Here is an 11096-nt window from a genome sequence, read left to right as displayed (position 1 = left end):
GAAAAGGAAAAGGAAAAGGAAAAGGAAAAGGAAAAGGAAAAGGAAAAGGAAAAGGAAAAGGAAAAGGAAAAGGAAAAGGAAAAGCTTTTATTAAAATGGTCTTCCCATAGTACCTTGATGAAACACTGGCTGTGATCAGAGCTATAATGAGTATCTAGTCCTTAGTCAACTTAATTGTTACACATGCAGACTAGACTGCATACAGTAAGGAAAATTCTATCTAAAATCTGCTTTAAAAGTTATTTAACCAGAACAAATTTTCTGGGAAAGTAAAAATATTTCTAACTGGAAAAATATTTCTCTATAGCTGAGCTAGGCCTGACAGCAAACCTTAATGAATTATTAGTACCTTTATTGTTTTCTTTGGCCCCTGTGCACTATATTTGTAAAAAAAGTCAGTAAAAAAGAGAACAATTGTAAAAAGCAAATATTTTGTACAAAAATACAAAGTTTTAAAAGCTCTTAAAAGTATATTCCATATTATTGATAAGAGTTGGACTATATATATATATTTATATAAAATCTATATATTCGTGTATCTGTATAATTTTCCTACATTTGGGATTGTAGCAAATGAAGCAACTGTTTACACAGTTGCTTTATATGTTTTTCTCTATGGGTGACCAACAGTCTTACTCAGATTGATAGAATGTCTTTTCTCAGAAGACACAAGCTGCTTATGGATGTGGTTACTGGTTGGGAAGAAAATCTAAAACAGAATTAGTCCAACAGTATTTCCTGATGCTGAGGGTTGAAAGGCCTTAAATAATTACAAGAAGCTGGAAAAGAGTTACTGCTGAATTCCTTGATGCTTTAAAATCAGTTTCAGTGCTTGCTTTTTTCTGTTTTCATATTTTTTTTCAATTTTGGGAGTCAGTGTTGCTCCTTCCCAGGATTTTCTTCTTCTTTATGTAAATTTCCTTAATATGAAGGTATCTGTAAAGTCACAGCCTATTAAACTCCAAGAATTTGCCCTAAAGTATGAGAGGAAAAAAAAAGAGAAAAACAAATCCTGTAAAAGTCTGTGAAGATTAAATAAATTTCCAAAAAGAAATTACAGAAATAAAGGTACGTAAAAAATTTGAGCAGCCTCATATCCAGATTCTGCAACTCCTGGATGATAAATATTTGTAAACTTTTCAATTTGTAAAGCCTTGAAGTTTTCTTAAAATAACAAATGTATGTAGGAAAACCAGGGTAAATCATACTGTTACTTATACATGGTCTTTCACTCTGGACATCCAAACAGAATTATACACACAAAGCTTGCTCAGCACTTAGTTTTGTCTTAGGGGACTGTGGATGGGATGTAATTTTGGCTCTAGCTGACATTTATGTCTGTCTTGACTGAAATTCAACCGACAAGTTTCCAACTGGAGGAGCCAGGCACCCTTGGCAAAGCAATGTTTAAACAGGTTGTATGGAGGAGATAACATTTCAGGCAGAGCCCCACCATGAACACAAACACCGGCTTTGACCACGTTCTGTGACGATGGGGCTGGGCTCTAAGCAGCCATGGGAACCACCTGCCCTCTGCTCCTGCAGAAATGCCTGTGTCAACAGAAAGAGATGCCCTGTGGCAAACACCTGGCTGACTGCTGGGCCACACTGGCAGTTTATGAGTCCTTCACTCCAGCTGCAACAGATGAGATGTTTATGGCCTATAGACTCAGCTTCTCAATCCCATGGGACATATCCTGGCAGTGATGGGAATTTTAAGATCTCCTTAGCTGTCACCAAGTGCCTCCTATTGCATAAACTTTCAAAACAAAGTCTTTTTGGTTTTTGAAGGCTAGTTCCTGACCCACCCTAAGGCCACCTTTCCCTGTTGTGTGGCCACTGACCCTATAAAGACATCTTCCAGTGTGGGCAGGATGCCCAAATCATGCTCAAAATTTTAGGCATGTGTAAAGCCTACAGGAAATGGTCAAGATGCTGAGCGTGCCATGGCTACAGCCAGCTGCGAGGCTGCTTTTTCCAAGTGCAATAAATCCAGCATTTGCATCTGCATTGGAGTAGAAGTGCTCCACACGTGATTCCCCCTTTTCCTCAACAAGGCACTGCTGTAATATTTAGCCAAGATCTCACCTCTAGCTGCAGGACATTTACTGTGGGCAAGATGAAATAATTAAACCAAGGGGGCCTTGCTTACCTTTGTCCATGTCCTTTTCACAAATGAAATTGTTAACATCTTCACAGTAGAAGTCATTCCAGAGCCCAGCATAGATCAGCCCGGCGCAATCTTCCCCTGGCCCATGCCCGTGACTCCAGTTATCAGGCTGCCCAGTTTTCCAGTTTCTTTCCACAAAAAAGCAAGAGATATGATTGCACAACACAGCACACATGGCAGGTTTTCACCACAAGAAATTAACAAAAACATCATGAGATCTGTTCTGAACGGGAAATACACATTGAAACAAACAATACATGACTCTTGCTGCAAATGGAAAACAGATGTATTACAGAGAAGGGAATCTATTTGGCCTCAGGCTGCCAAAACTCAGAGACCTAAATTTAGACCAATGAACTTTATTTTAGTTTCTGAGTGTACATGCACACACAGTGGGAGTGCTCCATGCTCCATGTGCATTGTTTCAAGCCTGCAAAACCGGCACACCACACTCCCACTGGCAGATGGGACTGAGAAGAGCCCATGGGCTCAGAGGTACTGCCAAAATGGCAACAACCTGCCCTTGCTCACTGCAAAGGCACTCAGCCCTCTGACTGCAACAAAGGTGGGCATCTTGGGAGGAACAGCAAAGATCCATATGTTTTAGGTACACGTGCTCAGATGGGAAGGGAATTCTGTTGACTTTTAAGAAATGCTGGTAGTGTATTTGCACACATTTTTTGAGATCATGAGCTTTGATGACGAAATTGAGCATAGCAACATTCTCTCATAGCAAACTCTCACAGCGTTTCCTCACCCTGTTTTTGTTTAGCAAGTGAGAAACGCTTCCAAACTCAGGACTTAAAAGCTTCATTTTCCTGAAGAAACAGGTTGTTGAAGGGAGCTTGTGATTACTGGCTGACACAGTCCATGCTCAGCTAAAAAACACGCCTGTCTGACATAGAGCATCCAACCAGGCACCTGGGAGGAGACACAGCTTTCCAGAAGTAATGAAATACTCCAAAAATTTGTAACCAACAGCTCTAAGGTTACAACAGAGCACCTAAAACCATGGTGTAGTGGAAATCTACTAAAAGCAGCACCTTAAGTAGGATCAGTCACAGTGCTGCCATAAAGAGGAAGAAAGATGAAAATGGGAAAGGAGAAAAAGGGGAAAATATTATGGCTCATTTGAAATGAATCTGACTTTTTCCATGTTTTTCATCTAAATGAACACCAATGAGATCACAGCTAATCATTTCGTAACATCTGACTGACTGTGTAGCCTGTTTTTCTGAAGCACAGCATGTTCAGATCTATAAACTTTTTAGTCTACTCCTCAGTATTAAAAATTTGGGTGGTTGCAATCTGTTCCATTTAGGACAAATTAGGTGTAGCCCTAGGATTCCTGGAAAGCTGCCAACTCAGTTCTCAGCTGGCCAAAGTATAGACGCCCTCATTTCATGCATTTTCCTTATGTTGACTGCTTTCCACTTGGATTTGGGCTTTATCTAAAGACTGGTCATTTTTTATCAGAATGAGTACTCTATTTATAGCCTGTTGTAATGCAAATAAGAAAAATTCAAACCAAAACATTGAAACTGTGCTTTCCATCTCAACTTCGTAATAAAAGTCAGAAGCAAAAGTTTTGGCAAGAAACACTGTGCTGCATAGTTATGTGATTCTTTCATTCAACATTCAGTTCTCTTCCTGGCAAGGAAAGGAATCCTTGTGCATGGAGAAGGAAGAGAGAAAGAACCCCAGCACCCTCAGTAACAAATTAAATTATTGGCATCTACAACTATTTGGATCCATTAGATAATTTCTAGATGCTGCTTTCAAAATTGTCAGCAAGAGTGATAATATTGCTTTTTATTTACGTACGTGTAAACTGGTAAGGATCCATCCAACCATCTCCATTCATTTTCCTTCTCTGAATCTGTTAGTCCAATCCAGAAGCTGCCTTTCCCAAAAATCTGCCTTTTTATCCATTGCTGTGAAAGAAAGATCTTAGTCCATAACAAGGACAATGGTCTTTGGAGCCAATAAACTACACTGGTTTCATAAGTCTCTTTTTATTAGAATAGGGAGGGCCAGATAAATTTTTCTAAGCTGAAGATATGTTTCAGGAGTTGGCCTTGAGGACCCCTTGCCTAGACTAGAACCCCTTTCAGTGGTTGCAATGAGGTAGAGAGAGCTAGGCATGAAAATTAGGTTGACATAAAGTCACAGCTAATATGTTATAGATACAAATTGAAAAAAACCCCAGAGTAAGGAATTGTATCTTGACATCCCCACTGCCATGTTGAATAGTATTAAAAGTGTGGTTAGATTAAAGATACTTTTGGGTCACACTAGTCCTAGGCTGCATGTATTAAATCAGATAAATTAAGATTAAATTATATTCACTGCTGCAAAAATTACTTTGATAGTACTCAAGGCATAATGGATTGCATCTTTAAAGGTCCAAAACTCCAACAATTCTCAGCAGCTTTTATGACTGCTCTGTCCCCACCACCTTCAGGGTCATCATCAGTTCTGCACAGGGAGAAGCTACTTGATCAGGCAGAGGGTGGACAAAATTCAAATGATTCAATCAATGTGTTTACATCTACTAGATGAATTTATGGTGCTCTCAGCTTCCCACTATTGTGTGGTTTCTACATGAAGTTAAACAACTTCAAACTCCCTCCTTGAAAAACAGCAAGAGGAGGCAATTACCTGCTCCTCTTTGTTATCGATGATAACCAAGCGCGATGCTTTCTCTTCACAGAATAACTTTGCCTCTGCAAAAATTTCTCTTTCAATTGAAAAGTAGTAGCACTTTTCCGTATAGTTCTTCCAGTGAGGAGAACAACCTATGGCATGAATTTTTTCGTGTTAAGCCTGTTATTGGTAACTTAACAGTAATAGGGTCAGTAATAAATGGAGGAACCCATACCCATCTACAGCATGCAGTGTGTTGATGGCTTACCATTAGCCTCGGGTACGGGTGTAGGTTCACTCCGTAGTGCCATTGGTGTCTCTGGACCTGGTGGCCCTGGTGGGCCAGGTGGGCCCTTAGGACCGGGCAGCCCAGGGACTCCAGGTAGTCCAGTTAGTCCTCGTGGTCCTGGTAACCCTGGGCTTCCCACAGTTCCTTGCAGGCCTTGAAATCCTGGTGGGCCTTGAGGCCCTGGTGGACCATCCTTGCCTGGTGGCCCTGGTGGCCCTGGGTCTCCATTTGGTCCAGGCAGACCTGTCTTGCCAGGAGAACCTCTCTGACCTTTGGAGCCAGGCGATCCTCTTGAACCTTTCCCTCCTTTTTCTCCTGGTGGTCCAGCGGGCCCAGGTGGGCCCTTCTCACCTGCAGGTCCTGGTGGTCCAGGCTCTCCTTTCTCTCCTTTTTGTCCTTTTAGGCCAGCGGGGCCAAGAGGACCTTGAGGACCTCTGTCACCTTTAGGTCCCCTTGGACCAGGAGGGCCTGAAACAATGTAAGCATGCAAAGTGGGGATATGCACAGAAAACAAAACAAAAAGCCCACGTGGGGTGTGCTTGTTCAATACCCATCAGACCAGTGACACTGGATATTTAACAACACAGAAACTGTGCTAAGAGCTGCTTTCATCAGTGCTTGTAATAGTGCAGCTGCTTTCCAGGTCCTATATACTGTTCTTTCCTTGACCTCCACAAAATACAGGATACAGAAAATACTCTGACACACACAGTCATGTGAACTGGACAGTGACACCGTGCCCCAGGTGACCAGCCAAGATGCCTGTCCCTGCAAAACTCTGTGCTCTAGTCTATACTAGTTTATGCACTAGTCCTGTGTGTTGGTGGTCCCGTTCCTTCACTCTGCCAAGCTCCCTTCTCCTTCTAGTCTCATCTCTCTGCTCTTAGACAGGATCTCCTGATCCTGTTTGTTGGTCTGTCAATAATGGGGTGTCAAAAAGAGACAAAACGATGGACAGCTAGCAAAAGGCTAGCAATGGGAAAGACCAGCTCTAACAAGATAGGGAACAATAACCCATGACAGGAAATGGCAATACTGTGACAGCAATAAACAGCAAAACAATTTGGGATTCTGTTCATGGATGAGCAAATCCCTTGTCAAAACCTCCCCACCCCCAGTACCAATCTACATAATTCAAACTCCTCCAGAGATAGATTTCCAAGCTGGAATCATTTAGGCCTGGTTGAAATGAGAACGGTTAAGGTTACTGACATATAATCTTGGCTCTATTGCAGCCTTAGTTTATTTGAAGCAATGGATTTATATTTGTGATTAGAGTTTTAGACTGGTTCACATGTGATTGGAAATATGAGTGTTCTTTTCATTTGGGATAATATTTGGCTGGAAGAAACCTCCTAAACCTGATGCTATTCATTTCTGGAGAAAATAAAATATCCCAGGATTAAAAACTAAGCAAAGTAGGATGTTTTCTGGCAGGCTAACAACTGGCTTAAAGTGAAATAGCAACTTGTTTTTCAGTAAGGGTGGACCTTTCTGGGAATAGTCCAACATATATTTTTAAGCCATTTCCTCCTTACTGGGGATTGGTTTATTGAGGTTCCACACCTTCACTCACTTATTTTAGAAACTAAATCAAAAGCAGATCCAGTCAGTCAGTCAGACAGAATAAAATTTTGCTAAGTCAGAACCTTCTTTCACAACATCCTCATTTTAGCTATGTAACAAAGGCATAGAAAAATTACTACAGAAAATTCAAGCTACATGTACATTTCCAAACTTTAGGATTAGATAATGGAAAACACCAGGACTCTGTACCAGCATGCACTAACTTCCACAGAACTAAAGAAGTAATGCAAGCGAGAATTCAGCACACAATCATTAAGGAAGCTGCATACCTTGTAGGATAGTGAAGTTCTTGATGAGCTGGCCATGTTTGGAATCCACCAGCTTCATTTCTTCCATGATTACTGACAAATTGGCAACTTCAACATCTAACCTTGACCTCATCAAATCCTGTTGCACTTTGAGAGATGCAGAGTCTATGCGAATATTGGCTAGCGTGCTGTTCATAAAAATCAGCTCATCTGAGTGTTTACTTAAGGTGTCTGTACAAGTTGTCCTGACCTCATTGAGATCGCCCGAGAGTGTCCGTAGGTGATGAGCAGTGTAGCTGATGTTGTTGATGATATTGACTATATCTGTTTCAAAGACCTGGAACCTTTCTTCTAGATGGCTGAATCTGGCAGCAGTTCTGTTTTCATCTCCTTTATGCTGTTCCTGGAGATCCTTTAGACTTTGTTCGTTGGCTTGGGCAATTGTGGTGATGTTCTCCATCTGCCCACTGAAGGAGCTGAGCTGATTGTTCATGTCTTCAAGTGTATCATTATTGGCTTTTGCCATTGCTGAGTTGTTGGCAGCCAAAGCCTGTAAATTGTGTACTTTCTCCTTAAGCCAGTCAGTGTCCTTCCGGGCCTGAAGGACAACCTGCTGCAGATTTTGAAAGTCATTCCTGATTCTTACAATAGCCGAGCTTGTATCTTCCATTGACTTCTGTAAGACACTGATAAGATTTCTTTGCTGTATTTGAGTCAGGTTTAAGTTGTTCAGGCTCATGATGAGCACATTATGAGAATGCTCTTGGCTTTGCAGGTTTGTTTGTATATTACTTGTGTCTTGTTGAAGATTGTTGATATAGCCAGTATATGCCTGAAGAGTCTTATTGACACTGACGATCATGAAAGAGTTACTATCTAAGGCACTTTTCATTTGGTTCTGTCTATCATCTAGCACATTTCCAGACTCTTGCAGCTTCTCCAGTGTGTCTTTGTTTCTGGTAGTTTTTTCTGCAATGTCATGAAGTTGCTGACGAAGAGCCAGAATGTCAGATCTGAAGCTGGACAGTTCAGTGTTAGTATTCAAGGCTTTTTGTCCGGCTTGGTCATCTGTTGTAGATGAAAAAAAAATAAAAATGGAAAAGTTTTACGGTTTTTATAAACACAGTCTAAAACAGCATACTGTATTTTAAGAACAGTCCGGCTGTCAAACTGTTCGGTAGAACTTCTATGCTATCTTTTCCAGCAAAAAGAAACCACTAAGCAAAGTTCTGTCTCTAGACAGAGAAAAAAAGCAGAGGAATTGATGGAGACCTTGTGTCTTGTTGAGGAGAACAAAACGGTGATTCTGTCATCACAAATAGGAAAAACTATGGCTAAAAACTGATGGGTATATACAGTCAAGAATGCTGTGTTCTGAATGAAAACCAAATGGGAAACAGAATTCAAAATACTAAACAGGTATCAGCAAGTGTAGGTTTTGAAGTTACAACTGGATTTTGCTGAAAGCTCAGAAGTTTATTTTATCTGTTCATGTTTTCTTCTTCCTTTTCATTACAAGTGAAATACCTTCATTGTGATTTAGTACACAAAGTTCAAATTTTTAAAATCTTGAGTTTAGTTTTAAGTAACTCTCATACTTACTTTAAAACAATCTGGGTTAGAGACAAAAGCTTTGCCACCAGTTTATTTCAGATATGTCAGGATAAGACATATTTCTGGTTTTCTCTCTAACACATTACTATTGCTTTTAATGACATTTATTTTGCCTTTATTATTTCCTCATGTTCTGATTTTGAGGAAGGCAAAACCTCAAATCTTTGAGGAACATCTCTGCTTGTGCTTACATTGCCCTATGGAATACTTTTGGAAACTTGTTCGAGTATGATAAAGCATTTGAGATTGCACAGCCTAACATCCAGGACATAGAAACCAAGGAAATAAGCAGTCAACACTTGCCTTCAGGGAAGACTCCCTTGCTTGACCTCAATCACTTCACTATCCTGCTCACAGTCCATATATTTTTGTCCTCATCTAAGTGTAGCTATATTTATGAATTAGACAGTCTGAAGTCCATAATTTCAGATGATGCCAAGAGAGAGCAGTATGGTTTTCATAAATTACAGTGAATACAGCTGTGTATGGTGCTTTTGTCTGGTGTGATTGAATGAGTCATGATGGCAAATGTCAAATGATGGCTTGTGAGACCACAGCCTGAAGTGTTTATGGAGTCTTTTGCGGATGGACATTTTCCTGAGCACAGTTCCTCTCCCTGCCGCTTCTCTCACTCCCAGATCTTCTCAGTTCTGACTCTGTGTTTACTTCTTGGCTATAGCTCAAATTATACTGTGTTCCTCACACAGCTCTGACAACTGCCAGGTCCACATACAGCTAATCCCTGAAGGCCTGTCTTCCATTCACCACATGCTTTTATCTTTCCTGGCTCTACAGCACTTCTCTTACTTTTATGTCCCCTACTCAAACTGCTCCAGAACATTCCTAACTTCCTCCAAGGCAAGTCCACTTAAATGAGAACTGATGATCCTGAGCATCTCACTGGGCACCCACCCAGCAGCATGTAAAAATGTACGGGCATGAAAAAAGCAGAAGTGCTCCAAGTTGTGAAAATTTAATCAGCATAATATAATAACCCAAATAGAATCCAAAAGGCTGCATGAGCTTTAAAGTATAACATTTACTTCTGTAGATATGTCATTAAAAGAACATGTCACTGAATTACCCCACATCTTTGAACTAAATGCAGTGTGTAAATACTTTAGAAGCCAGCTCCTTTTTGAGGGAAAAAAGTTGTAAAAATTTATAATCAAGCTGAAAGCAAGGAAGTTTTCCTAGAAATACCTGTCTCAATATATGGTTTACAAAACGAGACAAATTTATTTCAAGAATCACATGCATGTATGTGTATATTAATACTTCTATATTAAAAACTTTATGTCTATGTATAGGAAGAAAAGTAAAAAGGTACACTTAGAGAGTAGAATCTTTATCCATGATTTTTTTTTTTTACATCTTCCTGAAAATTGAAAACTTTGATAGCACTTGGGGTAGACCCAAACAGATAACAATCTTATGTCCTGTATTTCCTTAGATGATCAAGAAATAATTTATGGAAGTAATACACTTGCCTCAGACAGAAGAATTTTGAATAGCTGCTTATTTGTGTACCTTGTAAAATGGCCTTCAGTTTTGAATCTTAGTTGCTAAAACAGCATCAAGATGACTGGGTGACAGGGGCTCATTTTATGTAGAATCTTTTGTGCTGTAGAACAGCTTCTGCTAATGTTTTATATCTCTACCTCAGAGAAGATTCTCTCCTGAGGATATATAAGTGTCTCTTTATTTAAGTATAAATGCTTTCAGAGTGACTTCAGTGGGAAGTATTCTTAGAAAGTTCTTCTAAGTAGAGCTGATCTGAACTAATTTAAAGTATTTTCCCACATACTTGAGGAACTGGAATGGAAGTACTGTATCTTGTCATAGGGAGAGATTTTTCAGACAAATTTCCTGCCTCAATCTGCCAGGAGAACATCCCAGGTCCATAATACAAAAGGACTTTGCTTGTGTGTAGATTACCTAATTTCTTCAGATCACTCTCCACTTCTGTAAGCTTTTCTGTGTATCTTCTGTGGGATGTTTCCAGGCCACCTGTCACATTGTCCATTTTTTCTACAACTAGGGGAGAGAGAACAGTATGTTATGGAAAGAAGAAAAGGGAAATTGTGAAAAAAGACTAGTAGACAATAAAGCAAACAAAACCCCACCCCACTACCAGCAAACAGTAAAAAAATAGAACACCTTAAAATTGCCTTGCTTGCCATTACACTCTGCTGTTGCTCTGTGAAATGTTGGAAGCATGAGATCCTATGTGCAGGTGGACCCAGAATTCTTCTACTTCTTCAGTCTGCCAGCAGTCCCTAAACATTTTTTTTTGCCCATGAGAAATCTCTCTCCTGAATGAGGAAATCCCTCTTTGTGGGTTTTCCTTGCAAACAATGCCCTTTTCTTTTAACAGTATTTCCATGCTTCAAGGACAGTGCTTTGTGGCAAAGGAGAACTGATTGTGTGAAAGAAGACTTCCTTTAATTTTGCTATGAGCCACTTCTCCTTAAAAAGAATTTTTTTTTTCTTGTGCCTTTCCATCATTAAAAGTTGCTACCTGGATAGCAAATTTAGGACT

The 11096-nt window shown here is 40.0% G+C and overlaps 1 protein-coding gene across 1 annotated transcript in view; it reads right to left on the bottom strand.

The window, feature by feature from the left end:
- Positions 1 to 26: 26 nt before the first annotated feature.
- The window catches only part of COLEC12 (collectin subfamily member 12), a 92323-nt gene continuing 81253 nt past the window's right edge, over positions 27 to 11096 (bottom strand). Inside the window, exons 4-10 of the mRNA XM_015616472.3 lie at positions 10493 to 10591; positions 6962 to 8008; positions 5085 to 5573; positions 4832 to 4968; positions 3995 to 4104; positions 2153 to 2298; positions 27 to 974 (exon numbers count right to left, since the gene is read on the bottom strand). Of these exons, the coding sequence (XP_015471958.1) occupies positions 955 to 974; positions 2153 to 2298; positions 3995 to 4104; positions 4832 to 4968; positions 5085 to 5573; positions 6962 to 8008; positions 10493 to 10591 (2048 nt within the window). The 3' untranslated portion in view covers positions 27 to 954. The remainder of the gene's footprint in view (positions 975 to 2152; positions 2299 to 3994; positions 4105 to 4831; positions 4969 to 5084; positions 5574 to 6961; positions 8009 to 10492; positions 10592 to 11096) is intronic.

This window comes from Parus major, chromosome 2 (genome assembly GCF_001522545.3).
Source record: "Parus major isolate Abel chromosome 2, Parus_major1.1, whole genome shotgun sequence".
Taxonomy (NCBI): domain Eukaryota; kingdom Metazoa; phylum Chordata; class Aves; order Passeriformes; family Paridae; genus Parus; species Parus major.
The sequence above is the reverse complement of the archived record's forward strand: the minus strand, read 5'-3'. Positions and strand labels throughout refer to the sequence as shown.